General features: G+C 46.8%; 1 protein-coding gene across 4 annotated transcripts in view; it reads left to right on the forward strand.

Annotated features, from left to right (window-relative positions):
• OXR1 (oxidation resistance 1) overlaps nucleotides 1-27,010 on the forward strand; it is a 118,144-nt gene that overhangs the window by 19,346 nt on the left and 71,788 nt on the right. For all 4 annotated transcript variants that reach the window (XM_040433466.1, XM_040433468.1, XM_040433467.1 and 1 more), the window contains exon 2: nucleotides 20,074-20,156. In XM_040433466.1, coding sequence (XP_040289400.1) covers nucleotides 20,074-20,156 — 83 coding nt within the window. The remainder of the gene's footprint in view (nucleotides 1-20,073; nucleotides 20,157-27,010) is intronic.

The following is a 27,010-nucleotide window of genomic DNA, read 5'->3' on the forward strand; positions in this document are numbered from 1 at the left end:
GTCCGTGCGCCTAACCGGAAATCTCCGAAGCTCCGAGCTGCTGTAGGTTTCTGGCTTCACTTATGCCAGGAATCTGGCATAAATGAAGATAAATTTGTCGCTGCGGACGACCACGTCCCCTTCCCTGCCCTTGTCGCACTCCCTTTTTCGAAAATTTAGTAAGGACCGCGAAAAAGGGGAGATGCGACAATTTAAAAAAAAAAAGTCACACCCTGAAGACCTGAAGGTCCCCATGATGGTGAATAGGATCTGTCGGGTGCTGGCAGGATCCATGTGTTTGCAAATACACTTATGTACGTTCTTATAGTTTAATGCTATGAGCCCCTTTACATTGATTTTTGCTTCCTAAATGCAAAATCGCGCCACTTTTTTTACTTATTTATTTAAAAATTTCCTCCCATTATGTCCCCTCCCAAAAGCACTGACAGATGTACAAATGGGGGAGATTTATCAAACTGTTGTAATGAAAAACTGCCTTTTATAGCAGCCAATCAGATTTCGCCTTTCATTTTTCACAGCTTCTTTGGAAAATGAAAGGTGGAATCTGATTGGCTGCTATGGGCAACTAAGCCAGTTCTACTTTACACCAGTTTGATAAATTTCCCCCATTTTGAAGTAAATTAATGTTTACTGCAAAACATATCTTTATTAGAAATGGGCATCATTTACACAACTATCAGTTTTTGCAGTCAGATACCGGCCGTGTGTATTCCGCATTTTGCAGATCTGCATGTATTCCCCTTTGTTAGAAATGCCTATTCTTGTCCGCAAAACGGATAAGAATTTGACATGTTCTACTTTTTTTGCAGGGCCGTGGTACGAACATATGGATGCGGACAGCACAGCGTGTGCTCTCTGTATTTTTTGCGGCCCTGTTAAAATGAATAGGTCTGCATTCGATCCCCGCAAATTGCGGATCCGCAAAACACTGATACCGACAGGGGGCGTTACACATTTTGCGCACCGCGCATGGACGGCGCTATATAGAGAATGCCCATTCTTGTCCGCAAGTGCAGACAAGAATAGGACATGTTCTTTCCGCGGCCCCGCAAAAAATATGGAGCAACGGATGCGGACAGCACACGGTGTGCTGTCCGCATCTTTTGCGGCCCCATTGAAATGAATGGGTCCGCACCTGTCCGGATCCATTTATACGGTCACCCTAAAACTATGGTTGTGTGCATGAGGCCATAAGCAAGTTTCTTAAAACTTGATTTGACCGAATCAAGGGATCTCACTGCACTTACTATTACCTAGGGCTGCACGATATGATTTTGTTTTGGGGCCGAATAAATTTGACCCGAATCGAGAGTGCCTAAGTTTCTTGGTAATGTTTCTCTCCTCTCTCCCCTTTTACCAAACAAGAAGCGCTCTGTACCACACTGATGCCTCGCCAGCGCTGACATATACGCGGCAATCAGTCAGAATGTCATTTATTTTATTTTGGTGCATTTACACCAGGCAACTGGCATAAGTACATTGATAATTCCCCTCCATACAGTTTTTAATCCCATTTCCCTTCACACTGTAGATGATAAATCTGTCAGTCTACAGCCACCACTAGGGGGAGCTCATTGCATAGGAATTTGTATAGCTACAATTGAACTTATTGGAAGCTATACAAATCTCTGCTGTGCTCCCCCTAGTGGACACTGCAGAAAAACAGCCAAGCTTTACCCAGGGAAGCAGGAAAAAGATTTCAGTGCCAGCCCTCTACCATGGCCTGGTAGCAGTGGTCCTCCTTCATGGTGAGTACATCGCTCTACTTCTGACGGCTCTCTCTGCTAGCCTTCTCCTTTCTCTGTCTTGGAGATAGCAGCTCAGATTTGGGTTAGTACAGTCGTGGCCAAAAGTTTTGAGAATTACATAAATATTGGAAATTGGAAAAGTTGCTGCTTAAGTTTTTATGTTAGCAATTTGCATATACTCCAGAATGTTATGAAGAGTGATCAGATGAATTGCATAGTCCTTCTTTGCCATGAAAATTAACTTAATCCCAAAAAAAACTTTCCACTGCATTTCATTGCTGTCATTAAAGGACCTGCTGAGATCATTTCAGTAATCGTCTTGTTAAAGAGGACCTTTCACCTTGAAAAACATTGTGAACTAAGTATGCTGACATGGAGAGCGGCGCCCGGGGATCTCACTGCACTTACTATTACCTAGGGCTGCACGATATGGGAATTTTGTGCGATTGCGATTAGGGCCCTAAAAATTGCGATAACGATGTGCGATGCGATATTTTAAGGGAATTGTGCTAGAGGTCTATTTGCTTGGATTTTCCCACATGAGCCGCTGATGCGGCTGGGTATGACATAGTTATGGGGGATCTGTGGATGGCGCTGTTATGTGGGGGATCTGTGGATGGCGCTGTTATGTGGGGGATCTGTGGATGGCGCAGTTATGTGGGGGATCTGTGGATGGCGCTGTTATGTGGGGGATCTGTGGATGGCGCTGTTATGTGGGGGATCTGTGGATGGCGCTGTTATGTGGGGGATCTGTGGATGGCGCTGTTATGTGGGGGATCTGTGGATGGCGCTGTTATGTGGGGGATCTGTGGATGGCGCTGTTATGTGGGGGATCTGTGGATGGCGCTGTTATGTGGGGGATCTGTGGATGGCGCTGTTATGTGGGGGATCTGTGGATGGCGCTGTTATGTGGGGGATCTGTGGATGGCGCTGTTATGTGGGGGATCTGTGGATGGCGCTGTTATGTGGGGGATCTGTGGATGGCGCAGTTATGTGGGGGATCTGTGGATGGCGCAGTTATGTGGGGGATCTGTGGATGGCGCAGTTATGTGGGGGATCTGTGGATGGCGCAGTTATGTGGGGGATCTGTGGATGGCGCAGTTATGTGGGGGATCTGTGGATGGCGCAGTTATGTGGGGGATCTGTGGATGGCGCTGTTATGTGGGGGATCTGTGGATGGCGCTGTTATGTGGGGGATCTGTGGATGGCGCAGTTATGTGGGGGATCTGTGGATGGCGCAGTTATGTGGGGGATCTGTGGATGACGCTGTTATGTGGGGGATCTGTGGATGGCGCAGTTATGTGGGGGATCTGTGGAGGTGTAGATTTGTGGATGACACTGTTATGGGGGACCTGCAGGGGACACTGTTATGAGGGATGTGTGCTATGACACATGGGGCCACGAGGGGGGCCAGCATAAGACACACATATAGCATCTTATGCTGGTCCCCCTCATGGCCCTATGTGTCCCTTCATGTGTCCTAAACTGCGCACATAACTCTCCTATTCATAAAATGGCCAGCCTCTGTACTTTCACTATGAATGCACTCACACTGCAGAGAGCGAGCCGGCCGGCGCGTGACTGACGTCACTGTCACGCTCCTCCCACTTAATTCAGGAAGCAGGAGCGTGACTAAGTGACGTCAGTCACGCGCTGGCCGGCTGCCTCGCTCGCTCCCGCTCGTCGCTGCAGTGCATTCATTGTGAAAGTAAGTACAGAGGCTGGACCTGTTATCAATAGGACAGAGGACTTTTTTATCAATAGGGGCCCCTTCATATATAATCGCGGCATTTTCGGCTCGGCCGAATCGCCAAACCGCATTTGCCGATTATCTTGATTCGATTATTTTTGCGATATATCGTGCAGCCCTACTATTACCCCTGGGCGCCGCTCCGTTCTCCCGGTATGTCCTCTGGTATCTTCACTCACTAAGTTATAGTAGGTGGTGTCTGCCCTTGTCCTGTGGGCGTCTCCTTCTCCTAGGCTGCAGCGCTGGCCAATCGCAGTGCACAGCTCACAGCCTGGGAGGTATTTTTTCTCCCAGGCTGTGAGCTGTGCGCTGCAATTGGCCAGCGCTGCAGCCTAGGAGAAGGAGACGCCCACAGGACAAGGGCAGACACCACCTACTATAACTTAGTGAGTGAAGATACCGGGAGAACGGAGCGGCGCCCAGGGGTAATAGTAAGTGCAGTAAGATCCCTGGGCGCCGCTCTCCATGTCAGCATACTTAGTTCACAATGTTTTTCAAGGTGAAAGGTCCTCTTTAACTCAGATGAGAATGTTGACGAGCACAAGGCTGGAGATCATTATGTCAGGCTGATTGGGTTAAAATGGCAGACTTGACATGTTAAAAGGAGGGTGATGCTTGAAATCATTGTTCTTCCATTGTTAACCATGGTGACCTGCGAAAAAAACGCATGCAGCCATCATTGCGTTGCATAAAAATGGCTTCACAGGCAAGGATATTGGGGCTACTAAGATTGCACCTCAATCAACAATTTATAGGATCATCAAGAACTTCAAGGAAAGAGGTTCAATTCTTGTTAAGAAGGCTTCAGGGCATCCAAGAAAGTCCAGCAAGCGCCAGGATCGTCTCCTAAAGAGGATTCAGCTGCGGGATCGGAGTGCCACCAGTGCAGAGCTTGCTCAGGAATGGCAGCAGGCAGGTGTGAGCGCATCTGCACGCACAGTGAGGCGAAGACTTTTGGAAGATGGCCTGGTGTCAAGAAGGGCAGCAAAGAAGCCACTTCTCTCCAAAAAAAACATCAGGGACAGATTGATCTTCTGCAGAAAGTATGGTGAATGGACTGCTGAGGACTGGGGCAAAGTCATATTCTCCGATGAAGCCTTTTTCCGATTGTTTGGGGCATCTGGAAAAAGGCTTGTCCGGAGAAGAAAAGGTGAGCACTACCATCAGTCCTGTGTCATGCCAACAGTAAAGCATCCCGAGACCATTCATGTGTGGGGTTGCTTCTCATCCAAGGGAGTGGGCTCACTCACAATTTTGCCAAAACCACAGCCATGAATAAAGAATGGCACCAAAACACCCTCCAACAGCAACTTCTTCCAACAATCCAACAACAGTTTGGTGAAGAACAATGCATTTTCCAGCACGATGGAGCACCGTGCCATAAGGCAAAAGTGATAACTAAGTGGCTCGGGGACCAAAACGTTGACATTTTGGGTCCATGGCCTGGAAACTCCCCAGATTTTAATCCCATTGAGAACTTGTGGTCAATCCTCAAGAGGCGGGTGGACAAACAAAAACCCACTAAGGCTACATTCACACGTCAGTATTTTTCTATAATCCGATTTTCTGTCCGTTTTTTGCGGATCCGTTGTTCCTGAAAATGTTTCCGTATGTCATCCGTTTTTTGCGGATCCGCAAAAAACGGAAACATGTATAAATTTCAATAAGCAAATAAAGTTGTTTGGATTTCTTTAAAAAAATAAATAAATATTAAAATGTAATTTCCAGGAACGGATTCCGTATAAAACGGATGACATACGGAATGACATCCGTATGTCATCCGTTTTTTGCGGATCCATTGACTTTGTATTGTACCAGGATCCGATTTTTCAGGAAAAGAATAGGACATGTTTTATATTTAAACGGACATGCGGAACGGAACAACGGAAACGGACAGCACACATTGTGCTGTCCGTTTTTTTCCAGGACCCATTAAAAATGAATGGGTCCAGATCTGGTCCAGATCTGTTCCAGAAAAAACGGAACAGATCAGGAAAGAAAAAACGGACGTGTGAATGGACCCTAATTCTGACAAACTCCAAGAAGTGATTATGAAAGAATGGGTTGCTATCAGTCAGGAATTGGCCCAGAAGTTGATTGAGAGCATGCCCAGTCGAATTGCAGAGGTCCTGAAAAAGAAGGGCCAACACTGCAAATACTGACTCTTTGCATAAATGTCATGTAATTGTCGATAAAAGCCTTTGAAACGTATGAAGTGCGTGTAATTATATTTCACTACATCACAGAAACAACTGAAACAAAGATCTAAAAGCAGTTTAGCAGCAAACTTTGTGAAAACGAATATTTGTGTCATTCTCAAAACTTTTGGCCACGACTGTAGATGTCAAAGAAGGTCAACTCGCACAACAGGGTGCAGATCCTGATATGCATAAGCCGTACCCTATGTTTTAATGACCTACAGCCCATCCCAAGCGTTTCTTGCCTGCTATCAATAATTACACCCACTTACATAATATATACATAATCATTAGCTCACATATCCAGTGTGAGAGTAGTTTAGTAATTTGGGAGAGCAGAAAGGTAGTAGCTCCGACAGTTCACCTGCTGGTTGCCAAATTGAGATGCTACGGTATACCAGAGGGTAAATGACACAGGAGACAGACATGGAGTCCTCCTGCCTTATTTATACCTCTAGTTATAGAACAAGTCCAACTAGTACAAACCATAGTTGTAGTGTATGAATGCATTATGATGGCTGTCACATTGGCATTTGCCTAACCTGTGAGCGTATCTGAATCTTGAGGATCAGGGTCTCCTCCACAGCATGGGATGGGGCGATCGCGATGCCATTTCTCCTCACCATCCTGTCTAGTGGTTTGCCGGCAGCAGATCGTTATTAGACGCCATGATCTGCTGCCAGCAAACAATGATTTCTAAGCGTTCTTAAAAATCACAATTGCCCGATGCACGAACATTTGTTCGTTCGTTGAGTAATTGGCGTCAGTATTAGGCTCCATTCACACGTCCGCAACTGTGCGGACCCATTCATTCTCTATGGGGACTGAATGGATGCGGAGAGCACACTATGTGCCATCGACATGCAGTTTCGGCTGAAGTTTTCCAGCACAGCGGATTACATTTTCGGCAGAAAAGAGTTTGCCATTTCAGACGACTTTAGTCTTCTGTGTAGATTAGTTACTCTCACATGCAAGCACTGGATCATGACGTCAGAAGCCAGTGGGAACTGCAGGTAAGGCCTTATTCACTTCTCCGTTAAGGAGATACGGAAATGCCGGCTGTCGGCCAGACAAAAACGTTGCATTTATTTCCAACTGAAACCTGGCATTTATTTCAGAAGACGGCCGGATCACTGCCGGACCTCATTACGGCCGATGGGGATCTGTAGGGGAATTGGAGAGTCCGGCAACACCGGATCCTTAACGGAGATGTGAACGAAGCCTTGAGGAAGCGTATTTCGTACACAAAGAAGTCCAATATGCAATCATCACAAAGTAGCATAACAATCATATCAAATAGAACTACAGGAAATAACCTGCCCGAAAGGTTCCTCACATTGTGTTCAAGATATCTGTTCATTTATAAGATCACATCATTTCCTATCCTCTACTTAACCCTTTAGTTTCTAATGTATGGATCCAGGAGACTTCCCTGTGTGCTAGTAATATTTTTTATATCTCCTCTTCTTGGTTGATGTACTTGTTTGATAATTTGGAACTTTAATTGTGAGATTGCATGCTTTAATTTATGGACTGGAAGAGTATTGGCAGCAATACATTTTTAGTCCTAATGGTGCATTAGTGTTTACGATGCTCATCAAATGGCGGCACGATTCGCCTATATATACACCAAACCGAAAGGGCACGCTATCAAATAAATGACATTGGCCATGTGAAATATCCTCTGACCTTAAAAGCCTTTCCTGTATTTGCTGGTAGAATGAATGCCCCGGGCTAATGCTGCTTGGTTTCCCCTTTATACTACCCAAATCTGCGCTTACGATGCGGTCCCTCAGTCGAGAAACGCAGCTGTTCTCATACATGAGAGCTTGTGAAGACAGCAGTATCCTGGACACACCGACTTGACATCCAGCATGTATTCCTGAGAGAGTCATGTCCACCTGAGAAATGTCTGCAACTAGGAACACTTTTGGGCTCATGCACACGACCATGGTTTGGGTCCGCAGCAGAGATGCTTTCTATGCGTGTCGGACGCTGACCCATTCACTTCAATTGGATTGATGTCTCCTCTGTAATGGGAGCCATTTCTTTAGAGCTCCATCCCATGATAACTTTTTGCCATAAAAATTCCAGCTGAAATGGCCATGGCCCTGATTGTGAATTTGTAAAGCCAAGAGGTACACTATCGCCCTCCTATATAACACACACCATACCGCAGTCATAAAGTAAAACCTAATAATACTTTATTGAAAAATAGTTAAAAATGTCATATACGTGATCTCAGAAAACAAGGCGCCGATCGCATACAAAGAAGGAACCGCACACAGTGGTAATATGTAAAAAAAAAAGCCAAATTCATACATGTAAAATAGATATTAATCCTATAAAGAGGGCTAGGTTATAATATTCATTAAATTCACACGACCGTGTGTGTCCGCAAAACACGAATCCAATGTCTATCCTTGTCCACAAAACGGACAAGTTTAGGACATGTTCTATCTTTTTTTTTTTTTTGCGGGGCCACGGAACGGACATATTGAAACGAATGGGTCCACATCCTATCCCTCCCCCTTCCCACAAAAAAATAAATAAATAAATGGAACAGAAACAAAATACGTTCATGTGCATGAGGCCTAAAGTGCAAGGCATAAATGTCCCAAAGAGATTACGGGCTCATGCACTAATATATTTTGATTCCCTGTCCGCAAAAAAACTGAAGTTGCTCAGCTTCTGTATGTCCGTTCCGCAAAAAAAAAAATAGAACATGTCCTATTATTGTCCGCATTGCGGTTAAGGATAGTACTTTTCTATTAGTGGCCAGCCGCTCGGTTCCGCAAAATGCGGAATGCACACGGACGTCATCCGTAGCAAAATACATACGGTCGTGTGCATGAGCCCTAAAACGTTAAGGCAAAAGTAGGCAGAATAAAACACCGACCGCTCAGCAGCTCTACCTCATGGTACGTAAATCTCTAACAGCCCCTCCACACGCCCCTACCTCGTGTCATGTACAGCATACGGCCTGATCCAATCTCCATTCTCTAAACACTGACGGACAGTGCTTCACTAACCAGTTATGTCCGCTACACAATAGATGGAGCTGATCGGCGAGGGCGCCGTGTGTCGGACCGCCGATTATCAGATATTGATGGTCTATTTTGAGAAAATAAATCAGTATTAAAATTTTATAGATCCATGTGGTGTCTGAGTGCAGTCAGGACCGCATGCGGACAGAAAAGACTCCCATGTGAATTAGGCCTCATGTTATTGTTCTCTTATGAGCTCAGGTTTGGGCCCCTAAGTCCCCAGGACTGCACTACTGCCTCTGCACCCCATGTTTATGGCAAGCACAGATTTCCCATTCATTTTAAATCCAGTGAAATATGAGCTACATGTAATCTCCAGGAGATGGGACGCTGTGCAGGTATGAAAAACCACAGCATGTCCTTCAAAACAAATTGCATGAATTGAATTTTGAAAGCTTACCTTGACTTCAATGGGAAGTATTGTCAGTGTCAACCGCAAATCATGACTCGGTTTTTATGAGTATTTTCCCCCAAAATAGCAGGAGGAGCTTCTTCTTTGTACAGTAGAGATAAGGTGCACCATTGAGTCCTATGGATATGTGCCTATTCTCCTGGAATGTCTGGAGGACTCGCAGAACACCTCCCAGAGTAATGGGCTTTTCTTCCAGATACATTGGTGGGTCAGTGATGCCGCTACTGCCTGCGCGGGGGGGTCAGTGATGCCGCTACTGCCTGCGCGGGGGGTCAGTGATGCCGCTACTGCCTGCGCGGGGGGTCAGTGATGCCGCTACTGCCTGCGCGGCGGGTCAGTGATGCCGCTACTGCCTGCGCGGCGGGTCAGTGATGCCGCTACTGCCTGCGCGGTAGTGTGTATGCATTCATTATTGTTGCTACCATCACTACACCTCCCATGGCATGAGGACTGTGGCCGTCACTGTTCTAGGACCACATACGTTATCTCCCTGATGTCATTTCTCAGAAGAAGGCATGCAATGGCCATGTGTACAGGCAGTTGTCACATCATTAAATGGCCGGACTTGACTCCCAGTGGTATAAAGCCTGGTAGTACAAGGAGAATGAGATATTTGGAAGCCCCTGAGTGGGTAACGTGCATAGGACAGAAAAGCAGCTTTACAGAAAAGATTTGAGAAGTGCAGACTGATTGTTTTTCTCTCTGTCCAGTTATCAGAGTTTTCCTCCGTTTAAGCAGATTACATTGGATTTAATTGCTGCTGACTTAAACGCTTTGCAATATTTGTGCATTTTCAGTCAGCAGTACTCTCGGGTTTATTGTGCCATATGGTTATTCTGTTTGGTGGCCATCTTGGTATATATTACGAATATGGGGGTAATTTATTAAGCTTAAATACGCCTATTTAAGGCACAGACATTGCGCCGCAATCTGTGACGTCTCCCCGCTCACACCACATCTAAAATTGTGGGCTTGGAAGGGGATGGATGGGTCGGCAGGCCTGCCTCATTTACTATTTTCTACGCTTGAAACAGACGTAGCAAAAGGTCCAAATGTAAGACCGCTCGGAAGCTGTCCTACATTTAGAACTGGTGGAGGATCCGCAGAAGTTATGTAGAAGCGATCCGCCGCCAGCTTAGGGGTTTATTAAGACTGGCATCTAAAACACCGGTCTTAAAGAGGACCTTTGATGGGTCCATGAAATAAGTAGCAGGATATGTAGCGCATAGAGCAGGGATCTAAGAGCGCTTACTATTTATTTATTTATTTTTCTGGGCGCCGCTCCGTTCGCCTGCTGTGCCCCTGTTGAATTCTCCCGCCTGGTATGCTAATGAATAGCATCGGAACAGGGAGGAGGAGACTGCTCTGTTGCTCAATGGGCGTCTCCTTCTCCCTGGCTGTAGCGCGGTCCAATCACAAAGGAGGGTGTCACAGCCAGGGAGCAGGCAAGCTTTTTTTTTTTTTCTTCCTGGCGGTGACGCTCTCCTTTGTGATTGGACAGCGCTACAGCCCGGGAGAAGGAGACGCCCATTGAGCAACAGGGCAGACTCCTCCTCCCTGTACCGATGCTATTCATTAGCATACCAGGCGGGAGAATACAACAGGGGCACAGCGGGCAAACGGAACGGCGCCCAGAAAAAATAGTAAGTGCAGTTAGATCCCTGCTCTATGCCCTACATAACCTGCTACTTATTTCATAATGTCTGCACCCATGAAATGGCCTCTTTAATAAATGTGCCCCTATGACTTTGGAAATCCTTCTGCTCAGTGAAGGTGGGCATACTCATTAGGCCTGATTCACATCTCCGTGCTGGGTCCGTGTGACTGGCACATCTCCCACACCGACCGCGGCTCCCCTTACCCAAACTGACTGCATCATAGTGATTTATGACACAGTGAGCACCATACAATAGACCCACGATCAGATAGGAACTGTCTGTATCACAGATCACCTTCATGCAGTCAGTTTGGGTCAGGGGAGATGTAGCCGACACGCGAACCATTTTTCCTGGACCAAGCACGGCCGTGTCAATCGGGTCTAACGAGTGTGGCCACCTTTTACTGACTGACCGGACCGAGCGCTGTTGTGTCAATCGGGCCTTACACAGAAGTAGGTTGATGGTTGAATGAGCGATCATTTGGGGAACAGATGTGGTCATATACGTTTTTAGTCCATACTGGGCGTTCACATTGGACTTCTTTTCACGTAGTAATGGTCTGTCGCCAGTTTCCTGAAATGAATGTTCATTGTTAAGTTTCAGCCAACAAGCTATCGTTTTGGTTGAATAAGTCCATTTTGATAAACTTTAGGCTAATGTGTATGGCGACCTTAAAGGTGGTTGCGTCCATCTTCATGGTAGTTTTTTACTATCCCCAGCGGCACAATGTACCAAGTTAAAAAAAAATCCTGCATACCTCCTCCCCGCTGCATCATTCTGGTGCCTTGGCTCCATTCCACGATCTTTAAAGGGTTGTGCTATCTGGGACTTTGATGGCACGTCCTAGTGATATGCCATCAAAGTCAGATAGGTGCGGGTCCCACCTCTGAGACCCGCACCCATCTTTAAAATGGGCTCCTGAAATTGAAGAAGAGCACACTGTTGATGCACAGCCTGCTCCCCATTAATAAAGCCGAGTGAGCATGGAGGTCCCATAGAAATTAAGAGCGCGCACCGCGCAGGCATGGCCTTTTCTCCATTCTCTTCTATGGGGCTGCCGGCAATAGCCGAGCCAGTGGTCGGCTATTTTCAGAACTGGCATAGAAATAAATGAAGGGCGGCCACTTATGTGAGAATGCGCTCTGCTCACTTCGAGGGTCCCGTTCTGTAGATAAGAGAAGGTCTCGGAAGTGGGATCTACACCTGTCTGACATTGGTGACATATCCTAGACCTGTGATGGCTAACCTCCAGCGGTGGTAAAACTAAGACTCCCAAGATGCACACTTGCTTGACTGTTCACAGAACACCATAAAAATGAATGGGGCATGCTGGGAGTTGAGGTTTCACCATCGCTGGAGTTCTGGAGGTTAGCCATCACTGCCCTAGAGATATGCCCCCATGTCTCCGATGAGACAACCCTGTTAAGGTCCCCGGCCTGTAGACTTCCAGATGGGGTTGCATGCACTCCTGCAACCAGTGACTGACCTCAGCGGTGATCTGTTATTTTACATGTTGATGCTCCGTCCAGAAAAACAAAAGTGTCGGATCTGGCATATGCCGGTCACCAACAGAGGCTGATGGATCCCATTGACCATGTTGGGGCCATTACTTTTTTGGTACAGTTTCCACCAGACAAAATACCTATGCAAGCAATAGGATTGTGTCCATTTTTTTTTTTTTTTTTTTTTGTTTGGAGCCTTCATCCAGATGTTAATCTAACCGAATGCTTGCTGCACCCAGGTCCGCCAGGTACCTCGGGCCCCATCTTGTGTGATTGCTCCGTGTGAAGTGGAGATTTACAAGGCAGCTCTGTTTCTGCTGTCATTTGGATCAATACAAGTTTATTTTGGGACTGTGGTGGTGATCTCCGGCTTTGTAGATACAGTCTGAGCTGTGGGTGCTTGTGGGTCGCTCTCTCCTCTGCCTGTGGTGACTATACGTGGTCTGATATTCTCCTGTGCGGTACAGTAAACCCATTAAGTGTAATTGCTCATCATCCCACACTGAAGTTCTCTGTAAAGTTGCTGACCCATGAGTGTTGCGCGCTCCTTCGCCGCCTCGTGCATCTCGTCTCCCCTGATAATAAGTGTATTTCATTATCATCTAATCTCCTTGAAACCCAAACTGCTCCTTCAGGAAGAATAAGACGAGCACTACGCCAACTAATATAAAAAATGCATGATGTGCAGAAAGATATTCTAAGAGGAGCTTCACTTGATTTCCTGGACGTGGTCTTCCGGTGTTGGAAGAGAAACCCTCCTGTAGGCCTGATTATTAAATACAGCATTCAATTACAGTGGTCCCTCAAGATACAACATTAATTGGTTCCTGGACGACCATTGTATGTTGAAACCATTGTAAGTTGAGTAATCAGTTCCAAGGCCCCAAAATGTCATCCAAGATAAGAGAAAATGAAGATTTAAGCAAAATAAGCAGATAACTAAGTGAGAAAACGCAAGTCCTTACATATAAGTCAGGAACTAATCCAGCTATTCTACCGGAGAAGTGGCCTTGATGGGTTGGATCGGAGTCGGAGACATTGTATGTTGAGTCTCGTTTCAACTTACGATGGGCCAGAAAAGACCACTGTATGCTGGAAATATTGTATCCTGAGGCCATTGTATTTTGAGGGATCACTGTATTTAACTCCAGATCTAGAATTGTCATTGTAACGGACCGTTCAGCACACAACTCCGTTCAGACGATATCCTCCTTTCATTGCACAGGCAGCTACTGCAAGCACAAGTCTGCCGAACTGCAAACTACACAAATCCTGGAAACCGCTGAACAGGAAAAGCATACAATCGGCTTACACTCCTGGCAATCAGCATACAATCCAATTCCCCCAAGGATGAGACGACCCTTCGCTTGAGGGTTAAGCAGAACACTTTAATAGGTTATTTTTCAGCCTCTTATGCAGGTCTCCTAGCAAGGGACACTCCCCCTGGGGCCCTTGTAAAAGACTGTGACAGTTTATATTTTAGCCAATCACATGCATTTACAGTATTGAAACCTTCCCAGCAATTGTACACAAAATCCCCTTCCCTCTGTCTGTAACGCAATCAACAAAATACAATGAGCATTGTCTGAGACGCAATTAACTAACACACTGGCATTGTCTGAGACGCAATCAACAAAATACAATTACCAAACGTAATGGGCTAACTTAATCACTCACAGACAGACAGAAAACACACATTTTTCCCCCAAACACAGAAAACACCCCAAAACCCCACATATCCCCATAATGTATCCATCCATGGATAGCTCTGATCTGGGTGAACAACATATCCAAAAATCACCCAGATCCGAGCAGGGGTTCCCAAATTCCATGGAAGTCACATTTGGCCGACCGCAAGCATGGCTTTCCTGCCCAAAACAGTTCCACAGATTTAAGCTGTGCGGCCGGTCTGTCTTCTCCTTCAAAGTTAGTATGGGCCATAATCCTGGGGCAAGAGGCTGGCAAACAGGCCCCTCCAAAACACTGTGGCGAAGTGGCTTTCGCCACAGTCATTGGTATGGATTTCTGTAATGATCAGTTGATAACGTACCGCAGGTGCTGGGACCCCCACGATCATCGGGCTGGAGGCCTTCAACATTTTATTTTTCTTTAGCACAGCGTCCGTTCAAGTGAATAGGGCTGAAACTTCAGAAGGAGCCACCTCTCAGTCCCCTTTATTCTGGTGATCTGCGGGGGTCTCACCAGTCGGACCCCCTCTAATTAGTAATTGATGGCGATATACCATCATTTACCACTCCGTGATTTTCTTATTTTGCCACAGTCCTTTTGGGCTAGATCTTCTTCTTCAGTGGCCATTACAGCTCCCGTTACCCTAAGATAGAGACCCGCACCACGCCCGGAAGGTCTGGATCAGAACCGCTTCAAACTTGTAGAAAAATACAGCGCAAGTCATTAAAATCCATGTATTCTTTATTTGAAAATTCAAGACATAAAAGGTGTGGAAACAGAATCTCTGTTACTCCTGTTTTTGCGTTTCAGGCGTCTTAACGTGTCCTTATCTTAGGTGAGCTGGAGTTTCTTTTCAATTTCTAAGCAGATTTGTACCTATGACACTGGCTGACCTGTTACATGTGCGCTTGCACAGGTGCGGAGCAAGACTGATCCGACCTGGCACACCATGTAAGTCAATGGGGACGGATCCGTTTTCTCTGACACAATAGAAAACGGATCCGTCCTCCATTGACTGACTTTCAATGGTGTTCAGGACGGATCCGTCATGGCTATAGAAGACATAATACAACCGGATTATGCAGTTGTAGTATTGTAATGGAAGCGTTTTTGCAGATCCATGACGGATTCGCGAAAAACGCTAGTGCGAAAGTAGCCTTAATTTGAATATATGCAAATGAGGCTCTAGGAGCAACAGGGGTGTTGGCATTACACCTAGAGGCTCTGCTCTCTCTGCAACAGGGCCAGGTGTGATGACGTTTTCACTGCCTGGCCCCAGCTGATCGGCCGGGGTGTCGGACCCCAGCCGATCTGATATCGATGGCCTATCCTGAGGATAAGTCATCGATGAAAATAACTTGGACAACCTGTTTTAAAAGGGGTTTTCTGAGATATTAATACTGATGACCATATTACCTCCTTTTGCTGGCTTGGTTCATTTCTCTATCACATTACACACGGCTCGTTTCCAAGTTTACGACCACCCTGCAATCCAGCAGTGGTGGTCGCGCTTGTACACTATAGGGAAAAGGGCCAATCTCTGGTGGCCGGGACTATGGGAGCACACACAGGCCAACACTTTTTTTTCCTTATATCGAATGCGTCCTAACTGGGCAGACTGGCCATTGCCGGAAGGTCTAACGCCTGCACTGGGAATGATATCTGTAGTACTGCCTGGGCAAACAATTACTCCGTCAATATGTTTTTGGCGTGTGGACTGAAACCCATGCAAACGCGGAGAACATGCGAAGATCACTTTTACATGGGCAGGTGATCGGGCCATTTATTGGTAAGGAACCTTCGTGTGAGTTGTCGCTTCTGATTATCGTCCTGCATAAATCTGCCGACGAGATGCTCGTTTGTCAGCGGAGCTGTCCGTGGCACGTATGATGGCGGTAGCCATGGATTGTCCCCAGTGCACTTTCCATCAGCCTGTGTAAAGGCCTTCGGCGGTGTTAGGGGCCCGGAAGTAGGATCCTAAGTCCATGCAGACCGTGCAAACCAGGTTCCCTTGTGGCATCTGTCAGGTTGTGTTAATGCTACAAGAAGACCGGTTACCAGTAACCTGGTGTTATTTACGTGACACTATAGATATGGCCGACCAATGTGATGTATACGGATCCTGTGTGACGATGAGTGTTTTACTTCCTGACAGCTGTGTTCTCCGAGAACCCACTGTCAGATCTCAGGAGGGGTGAAGCCGGCAGCTGCACAGACAATTACTGGGGATGGTTTGCTGGGTGGCAGTTCGGTGACGTCCTCCGCTGTGACTGACGCTTCTAGAAAGCAGCTGAGATTTGCCCACGTTAAATGGCCTTGGATTCTCGGACGACGCAGGCGTTTTGTTGAGCTGCCGGGCGGTGTAAATAAAGCTTAAAGAGGCGCTTTAAACATGGCTGTCCAGAGCACAGATTTTTTTTTTTTCTTTTCTTTTGGGGGGGGGGGATGCTGTTTCTAGCTTTCGCAGCCCTGTTAGTGGTGCTGATGGCTCTGCTTATTGGGGGCCTGAATGTATGTATGATTTTAAAATGAATTTCCATTATTTATTTTTTTTATCTTGGTAATCAGTTTATCTGTCGTCAGTATTATCAATTTGCAGTCGGTGAAAGGGATCATTCTTGTTTCCAGAAGCTTAAAAACCAAGGAGTTGACGGAGTGTTTAATACCGATGATCTAAATCGGGCATCCTCAAACTGCGGCCCTCCAGCTGTTGTAAAACTACAACTTCCACAATGCCCTGCTGTAGGCTGATACCTGTAGGCTGTTCGGGCATGCTGGGAGTTGTAGTTTTCCAACAGCTGGAGGGCCACAGTTTAAGGATGCCTGATCTAAATCATCCGGATCGGACATCCGTACACTGATTGGTGGGGGTCCGACTCCTGGTACCCCTGCTGATCAGTTGTTTGAAGCTGGCAGCATACCAAGCACAGTGCCGTCTATTGGATAGTGGCTGTGTTTGGTATTGCAGCTCAGCCCATTCATTTTAATGGGACTGACTTGCGCCTTGGCCATGTGACCGATGAACCTGACGTGTGCGCTACTCTCTCTTTAAACAGCTGATTGGCGGGGGTCCGACTCCCACACCGCTGCCGATCGCTGCCTTCTCTTCAAACAGCTAATTAGTGGGGGTGCCGGGTGTTGGTATCCTGAGGATAGGTCATCAGTAGTAAAAAGCGTACAACCCCTTTAACACTTTGGCAGTTTATTACAGTTGTATCCAGTCTGAGCAATTCTGTGAGCAAGATATGGACTTCAGACTGCTCCAGTGTATCCGTGTAGGCGAGGAGGCGCTGCTGCCACGTGTTCTGCTGGTCCATCCTCTAGAGCTCTGGAGAATGCCAGAAAAAACCCTTTAAGGCCTCATGCACACGTATGTATTTTGCAGTCCGCAAAAAACGGATTCCCCAAAAATACAGAGGACTTCCGTGTGCATTCCGTATTTTGCAGAACGGAACAGCTGGCCCCTAATAGAACAGACCTATCCTTGTCCGTTATGCGGACAATAATAGGACATGTTCTATTATTTCTTTTTTTTTTTTTTTTTAGGAACTGAAATACGGACATACGGAATGCAGACGGAGTAACTTCCATTTTTTTTAAATGGTTCCGCAAAAAAAACAGAACAGACACAGAAAGAAAATGCGTTCATGTGCATGAGGCCTAATCCCTCGCTTTTTAGTTTCTACTCAAGTTGCCAATTATAACTGAACTCTGTGATACGGCTTCAGTCGCTCATCACCGGAAACATTAACAATGAATGAACAATTTGGGATGAATTCATTGACGATGAACAGATCCACCCCCCCGGACCCCCATTTAGTTCAGATCTCCGTGTGGATGAAGGAATCCAACCGCTGCGAAGAAAGTTTTGCCTCTTTTATCCCCATATCTCCAAAACAGGGTTCTGCAACCTTCGGCCCTCCAGCGGCTGTGAAACTACAACTCCCAGCATGCTCGACTGTTCTTCTACCTCTCATTGAAGTGAATGGAGCAGTGTGGGAGTTGTAGTTTCAGAACACCTGGAGTGCCGGAGGTTGCCGACCCCTGCTCTGTAATTAAGGGCTCATGCACACGACTGTATGCATTTTGCAGTTCGCCAAAACGGACCCACAAAAAATATGGATGACGTCGGTGTGCATTCCGCATTTTGCAGAAGAGAACGGCAGGGCCATAATAGAACAGTCCAATCCTTGTCCGTAATGCGGACAGTAATAGGACAGGTTCTATTTTTTTGCAGAACGGACATACAGAATGCACACGGAGTAACTTCAGGGTTTTTTTTTTTTTTGCGGACCCATTGAAATGAATGGTTCTGCATATGGTCAGCAATCTGAGGATCAGATCTGGATCTCAGATGGAAATATATATGACTGCTTGTAAGTCGATGTGTGAACATGCCCCTAGTCCGCTTTCACATCTCCGGCAAACGGTTCTGGATGTCGGCCGGACCAATGACTGTTGCTCTTGTCTGGCCGAAACCCGGCATTTATGCGGATCACCGCTGGACCTCACTATAGTCTACATGGGAGTTTTTAATATTTCCTGTTGAAAATGAAGGGTACCTACCTGCACACTGGCGCGGGTTTCCAAACAGAATTTCTCTGCGTTTCTGCATGTGTTACTTGCGGATTTTGATGCAGTTTTACCCCATTCTCGCCCTTTACATTGTACGAGATGAAATCCGCACTAAACACAGTTAAATATCCACACCGCGGGCCAATATCTGCACAGAAAATCTACACCGTGCACAGTACTGAGATCTGTCACATCTCCTTCCCTTTGCTGGTACTGTATTATGCTTGTGGAATAACCACACGTAATTTGCCACGTGTGCAGGTATCCGAAGGCATCTCCGGCAGCAGATCTGATCGGCGGTTCCAGCAGGATCGGGCATTGCCGGATATTATAGGTCTTTGACGGGTCCTCAATGACTATAGTGAGGTCCAGCGGTGATCCGCATAAATGCCGGGTTTCGGCCAGACATGAGCAACAGTCATTGGTCCGGCCGACATCCAGAACCGTTTGCCGGAGATGTGAAAGCGGACTAGGGGCATGTTCACACATCGACTTACAAGCAGTTATATATTTCCATCTGAGATCCAGATCTGATCCTCAGATTGCTGACCATATGCAGAACCATTCATTTCAATGGGTCCGCAAAAAAAAACCCTGAAGTTACTCCGTGTGCCTTCTGTATGTCCGTTCTGCAAAACAATAGAACCTGTCCTATTACTGTCCGCATTAGGGACAAGGATTGGACTGTTCTATTATGGTCCTGCCGTTCTCTTCTGCAAAATGCGGAATGCACACCGACGTCATCCATATTTTTTGTGGGTCCGTTTTGGCGAACTGCAAAATGCATACAGTCGTGTGCATGAGCCCTTAATTACAGAGCAGGGGTCGGCAACCTCCGGCAATCCAGGTGTTCTGAAACTACAACTCCCACACTGCTCTATTCACTTCAATGAGAGGTAGAAGAACAGTCGAGCATGCTGGGAGTTGTAGTTTCACAGCCGCTGGAGGGCTGAAGGTTGCAGAATCCCTGTTTTGGAGATATGGGGATAAAAGAGGCAAAACTTTCTTTGCAGCGGTTGGATTCCTTCATCCACACGGCGATCTGAACTAAATGGGGGGTCCGGGGGGGTGGATCTGTTCATCGTCAATGAATTCATCCCAAATTGTTCATTCATTGTTAATGTTTCCGGTGATGAGCGACTGATTAGTCCCCGCAGCGCGGTAGTAATGCCTCTGATGAGGACACGCTGCACATTCGCTTCTCGGCTCTTTAAAGTGTTTACATGTTTGACGAGGTGCGCGTTGTAATGGCCGTTTTCACTGGATAATAGGATGCACAGCCGGAGCCAATGTATTGCACTTGTCACACTACTTTATATTGGTAAAAAAAAAAAAAAGAGAACCACGCAGGCAGCTGGATTTCTGATAGACGGAGTCTCCAGTTACAGAGAGCAGGCTGTATAAGTGGTGGAATAGATGTCTGCCTGCCGCGCTCCTCTCCCAAGCCTGTGACAAGGATGAATCTAACGCCTAGCTACCCTCTTTATGCTTCAGATACCGGCCAGAAGAAGACCCTGGAGAAGAAAGATGGGCGGCGGATGTCCTTCCTAAAGCCAAAGGGAACCATGGAGTACACGGTAAGCTTTCTTTCTATGCACTTTAATGTATCCCCCCTCCCCCTGTGGAGTGTGAATGGTGCCAGGGACCGGCGGTGCACTGGTCCGTTACTGGTATATTGTTTTCCTTTGCATTGTATACTTCTAAGCCCAGTTTTGCTTTATTTGTAAAGTGCCTCAGCTTGATGACTAGGCATCGGGGTGAAGGATGGAAATCTACCTTGACCTTGCCAGGGAGAAGTCACCTTGCGTCCTCCTCCTGGTCGCCGTCATTGATCCGACGCTTTTAAAGATTATAGCTCCGTTTTCGCCGTAGTTCCTGAAAATAGAGCCTTTCTCGCAGCTATGTTCTTGAAATGACCCTCAAAACCCTGCTGCAGTCAGCTTCTTATCCTGTTACTATGGGAGACCGAATCCGGAACCGTGTGGCTTCGAGAGATCAGTTTTTATTTTTTATTTTTTTTTCCCCCTCAATCCTCTGGGGAGGATATCGAAGATTTGACTTACAATCTATATTACAAAATTTCTCCTTCACCCCTGTGTCCATAATTACTGGCTCTGCTACCCGCTTCTCATTTGCAGGGATTGGTGTTTTTACCCTTTCAGCTCTCTATAAGGGCTCGTTCACACGACCGTTGGTGTCCCGTTCCCGTATTGCGGACCGCATTCATTTCACGGATGCTGACCCATTCATTTCAATGGGTCCGCAAATCCGGAGATGCGGAACGGAAGCACCACTGAGTGCTTTCTGGGGTTCCGTTCCGTGCCGTGCCTCCACACCACAAAAAGATCGAGCATGCTCTATCTTTTTGCGGAACGGAAGGATCGCAGACCCATTCAAGTGAATGGGTCTGCGATCCCCACGCGCCTGCCCCACTGAAGGTGCCCGTGCATTGTGGACCGCAATTTGCCGTTCACAGCACGGGACACAAACGGTCGTGTGAACGAGCCCTAATACGGATTTTGCTGGAATTAACTATATTTCTTCATTGTCTTACTCGGTGGCTTTATAAAAATCATCACTGACCATTGTTTCTAGGAATATTTTGTTTTTTAATGGACTGCGCATAAAGTAGCGGCAGAGACTGATCACAGCCGTGTCTCACTATTTTTTTTTTCTTGCCATACTTTTCTTAAGATCACTGTTTACCTGCTGTAATGGGAGCTGGGCGCTGCGTTGTCGTATTTAGCAGCTGCCTCTCCCCCCTCCCCCCCGTTGCCGGTGGGCAGCTTTGTCCCTGTGCTGTGCATTGTGAGAAATCTGTCAATCAGCAGTGGGTGGCAAGGGCGGGCGGTTTCTGAATTTTGAAAACTTTTTAGCATGCTCACAAAAGTACAAGGACTCCAGCCTTATATATATATTAGAGCAAGAATTAAAGGGGTATTCCGGTTGGTTAAAGTTATGCCCTACTCTTTCTGCACAGTCGAGTCCCTTTTTTACAGCCATTTTCTGCTTTCCTTGTCGGCAGCGTGTAGCTCATGAAGGAAGTCGCGTGTGCTGAGCTGGCTCGGTGGCTATATACCGTGTGATAGGCTGTCTGCACACATCCCTCGTTGAGGTCATGGGTAAAAGGAGCGATTTATCAGAGTTTCAAAACGGAATGATGGTTGGCTTTTGGCCAAGGGTGGCGGTATTTCTGACACGGTGCAGTTTGTGAACTGTTCTTGTGCTGCTGTGGTGAAAGTGTATGGTGAGAGGACAAATGGCGCCATTGTGAATAAGCGATGTGGAGACTGCGGAGCACCACGTGCCATTGATGTAAGAGGTGAACGTCTGCTACCAAGGTGCACGAGGGAGGACCGACGCTACAATGGAGCAGCTCACCACCAAAATGAACCAGGGGGCTACCAGAGCTCAGCAAACCCTACTGCGTATGGGGCTCTGAAGCAGACGGATTGTCACTGCCCCTCCGCTAATGAAGTTGCATTGGCAGAAAAGACTCAAATTTTCTCGGCAGTATCTGGATTCGGTATGAATCCATCCTTGCAGATCACGTACACCCATACATGCTGATTGTCTTCCTTGGAGCGGATGGGATCTTCCAGCAAGACGATGCGACATGGCTTGAAATGCCTGACGTTGGTTGAAAAAGCATGACCAAGACTTCCAAGTACTACCCTGGCCCTCCCTAATTCTTTAGACTTGAACCCAATTGAGCATCTGTAGGACCAACATCGTGTTCACTTTATGGATCCTGCCCTACATACCATTCAGCAGCTGTGGGATGCACTGCAGTCAGTATGGCTCCAGATAGCCTACCAGGACCTTATTGACTCACTTCTAGCCCATCTAGCGTGTGTCTGTGCTGCACGTGGCGGTTTCTTTGGATATTAGCTCTTGGTCATAATAATGGGACTCGACTGCGTATTGTTTAGGTTTGCTGCATGTGTTACATGCGGATTTGCAGTGGAGTTCACACTATGCATCGCAAAGGGTGAAATCTGTGGTGGAAATCTGCAGTATGAGGTCCGTGGTATCCCGGCCTGGATTCCTGCTGACAGCAGGAGCGCACGGCGTCATTGGTTGCTATGACGCCGTGCGCTTCATGCTGCCGCTGCACTACAGTAATACACTCGTATGATCTATACGAGTGTATTACTGTACAGCAGCGTTGGCATGAAGCGCACGGCGTCATAGCAACCAATGACGCCGTGCGCTCCTGCTGTCAGCAGGAATCCAGGCCGGGATACCACAGGCCGAATGCACACGGCCGTGGAACGGTCCAAGTCCTCATTCACATTTACGGTTTGTCATGGATGTGTGCTTGATTTTAACACCTTCAGCCACCATGACATGACATACCTGTACATCATAGTGGCTGAGGGATTGTATGGAGCAGGCTGCCGTACTGAGCCCACTCCATACATGGCGGGTGCCGGTTGTATAATATAGCAGGCACCCGGCCGTAATGACCGGGATTGGCAATGACGCAGTGAGTATCGATCGAGGCATCTCGAGGGGGGGGCTCTCTGCCTTTTGACCCCTGCAGTAAAATCACAGGGCTCTGATTTGTTACCATGACAACCTGGGGCCTTCTGAAGATTTGCAGGCTTGTGGGGGTAAACTGCCTGCAAAGCTGTACACAAGTCACAGCTCAGCAGGCAGAACGTCAAACTTCCATAGGCCATAATAATTCCCTATTAGTATATGGGACAAGTGATCAAAAGAGCCCAGGTTTTAGCCCCCTAAGAGGGCTAAAAGTTATTGTCTAAAAAAACAAATCAAAACAAAAAAGTTTAAAAATTCAAACCTCCCCCTTCCCCAAGTTTATATTTAAAAGTAAATAAAGAATTTATGAATATATAACGGGTATCCCAGCATCCAAAAATGCCTGTACTATTAAAATATAAAAATAATTCCTGTGCGGTGTACACTTTATTGGGCCCCCCCACCCCCATTAAAGAAATATTATTAGGAACACATGATTTTCCATTTTTTTTTGGTCATCTTGCCCAAAAAATAAAAAATAAATAACAGTGATCAAAAAGTTGTACACACCCCAAAAAGTAGTAAAGCAAAAAAAAATTAAAAATATATTAAAATTTGGTATCCCCCGTAATTCCATTGAGCCACAGAATGCTATAATATCAAAACCCATAAAACCTTGTCTGAATTTTTTTATTTTAGTTTTTTTCCCGTTTTTCCAATACAATTCATAGTAAATTAAATGGTGTCTATTAAAAAATACAACTTATCCCTCAAAAAAATAAGCCCCCATATGGCTATGTGAACGGAAAAAAAAAAAAAAAGTGAAGGCTATTGGAATGTGTGAGGCAAAAATGAAAATGGGCCCGGTCCTCCGGTTAATGTGCATGGAGCATGCATTACAGGAGCATGCACTGCTTTGGTCCGTGATGTGGACCAGATACGCCCATTGAAGTCTATGGATGCGTGAAAAAAAACACTGACACAACACGGATAACCATTTTTCACTGGCCACTGGTAGGAGATGCTCTGCAAATTAATTTTCAGATGAGCAGTGTCCGTGGAATACAGATGACACACGGAGGGTAAAAAACAGACACACGGACCACACATGGATCATTCACGGACATCATCAGGGATGAAACATTGAACAAATTTCCATGGATGTCAAACTGACACAGAAATGGGAACGAGGCCTGAGAGGACACGTTGTGGATCCACAATCAGCACCACAGGAGAATTTGCACTGATTATGTTGAATTAGGCCTCTTGCACACAAGCGTTGTGTGCCCATGGCCGTATTGCAGCCCGCATACGGCGGATCCGCAATACACTGGCACTGGCCCGTGTGCACTCCGGGATGCGGACTCATTCACTTGAATGGGTCCGCAATCGCAGAGATGCGGAATGGAAGCACGGATCGGAAGCACTCCGTAGTGCTTCCGTGGTGTTTCAGTCTGTGCCTCCGCCCCGCAAAAAAATAGAACTTGTTTTATTTTTATTTTTTTTGTGGTGCGGACGGATCATGATCCGCCACCGCATGGAACGGATGCACAACGTTCGTGTGCAAGAGGCCTTACGGTGTAATGTTCTGTGGTTGTACTTTCTGCCACTTTCCTGTTTTGTATGAATCTCGGTTATTTCTCTTGCACCGTCCTGTAATGAAATGTCCCTTTCTCCATTCATGCCTTAGTACCTGGGTGTTACAGGTGACTGATGTTGGCACAACAAAACCGCGTCCCTCATCGCACGCATTGATTCATGTCATGTTTGTGTTCTTTTTCTTGTGCTGGGGGAACGTGTGACCTTGTGCACCAAGTTTGGTCTTGATCCTGATTAGCACAGCTGGGAGCCGTTCAGCTCTGTCACATACAGAGGGGCAGATTTACTAATCTCTTCTGAGAGTTAGACGGTGTGACGGCGGGATCAGTAAGTCTAAAGATATGGCTGATTTATCACAGGGACTCTGGCTGGATGATACATTTGTGGCCAGTCACTTCTGTCAAAATGTGCACCACCTATTGGTTGGCTAAAGCTGGGCATGCACACAAGATGAGGGTCAGCAGAACGATGTGCATGCTTGGCTTGGGCAAGAAATAACACTCCAAAGCACTGTTTGTGAATCCAGGCTTAGGGCTCATGCACAGGGCCGTGTTTTGGCTCTGCATCCAATCTGCATGTGACTGACAGGGCCGGGCGTTGGCAACGCAGCCAGGGAGGAGCTGGTCACAGAAAGGAGTGGAGCTTGGGTGCAGCAGGAGCAATGGGGATTCCCTTATTGCACCAAAGGCCCAATGTACATATTAAGAAAAACACCAAAGGCCTAATTTGTATATTAAGAAAAAAGTAGGGACGTCCCGATACTGATAGCAGTATCGGTATCGGGGCCGATACCGGACATTTGCACGAGTACTTGTACTCATGCGAATGTCGCCGATACCACGGCCGATGCCTCATGGCCCAGATCAGCGGTGGTGGCGGCTTGTCCCATCTTCTTCCGGGCGGCGGTGGCGCTGCTCGGTGTGTGGGCGGGACTTCTTTGCGGCGGTGTTTCAAGTTCCATGCGGTTTCATGTCAACTACGCACAGACCTGGGGACGTGCTGGCTCGGCAGCGGCAGGAGGAGGCCGCCTCTGGCTGAGGTTCTGGATATTATCTTCAGGGGACTGCAAGAAGCTGGGCCGCAGGTGGAGAGATGGCAGGAGCTGCCGGAGCCCAGGTACTGCCGTCCATTCTTATGTCTGCCAGCCGCAATCTGATTCTGAGAAAGCTGGGTGACAGCCAATATGGCCGCCTCTCATAAGCGAAGCCATCCAGAGGAGAGGTGGGAGGATCTGGCATTGAGAACTTCAGGGAAAGTGGGTGACAACCCCTGTGACTGCTGTGGTGATGGCTGCTGTGGTTGTCACCAAGGATCTACCAGACTGGGAGCACTCCTACAGTCTGTGACTACTCAGTCGCCTTCATTATGCTGGCGCCGGAACTGCCTGCTGGATCCGTCAAAACGCATCCTGATCCGTCTTACAAATGCATTGAAATGCCGGATCCGCCTTTCTGGTGTCACCTGGAAAAACGGAGCTGGCATTAATTTTTTTTTTCACTTTTTTTTTTTTGCGATCTGACCGCAATGCCGGATCCATTTTGCCGGAACACTGGCACTGGGAGGAAGTTAAAGCCACTTCTTCCCAGTACTCTGGTGCATCTGCATAGGAAGGATTGCAGAAGGCCAGGTGGGTGCGGTGCAGGAAATGGAGGAGAAATTCAGTTAATTTCTCTCCATTTCACGTTACAATAGACAAACAGTGAATAAGAAAAAAGGTGGGGGGGGGGGAATGGACATATAATAGTGATCCCCAACCAGTGTGCCTCGAGCTGTTGCAAAACTACACCTCCCAGCATGCCTGCACAGCCAAAAGCTGTCCGGGCATGCTGGGAGTTGTAGTTTTGCAACAGCTGGAGGCACACTGGTTGGGGATCACTGTTATATGCCCATTTATTAATTTATTAACCCTTGTACAAAGGAAAAGTAAAGCAGTTGTCCATAGCAACCAAATTCCAGCTTTAGATTTTTTCATTGCCATCAGCAACTGCGCTGCTATTTCTTTGTACAAGGTTTGATAAATCTCCCCTATGACTAAATTAAATTTGAATTTGCTGTAAAAACATTACGACACCATAATTGGTATCGGTGAGTACTTAAATAAAAGTATCGGTACTCGTACTCGGTCTTACAAAAATGGTATCGGGACATCCCTAGAAAAAAGTATTGTATTGTAGGGGCACAGTATATTGGCAGATAGTGTCCTCTTCAACTTGCATAGGTATGAGGCACCAATGAGCGTTCCTGTTTCTGCCAAGAGACTAGGAAAACTCCCCGATTGTGCGTTAAAAAAAGAAAATTCCTTCCCAAACCCAATCTATTTTAGTTTTAAGTATTTTTTATTATACAG

The sequence above is a fragment of the Bufo bufo genome, chromosome 5 (genome assembly GCF_905171765.1).
Source record: "Bufo bufo chromosome 5, aBufBuf1.1, whole genome shotgun sequence".
NCBI lineage: Eukaryota > Metazoa > Chordata > Amphibia > Anura > Bufonidae > Bufo > Bufo bufo.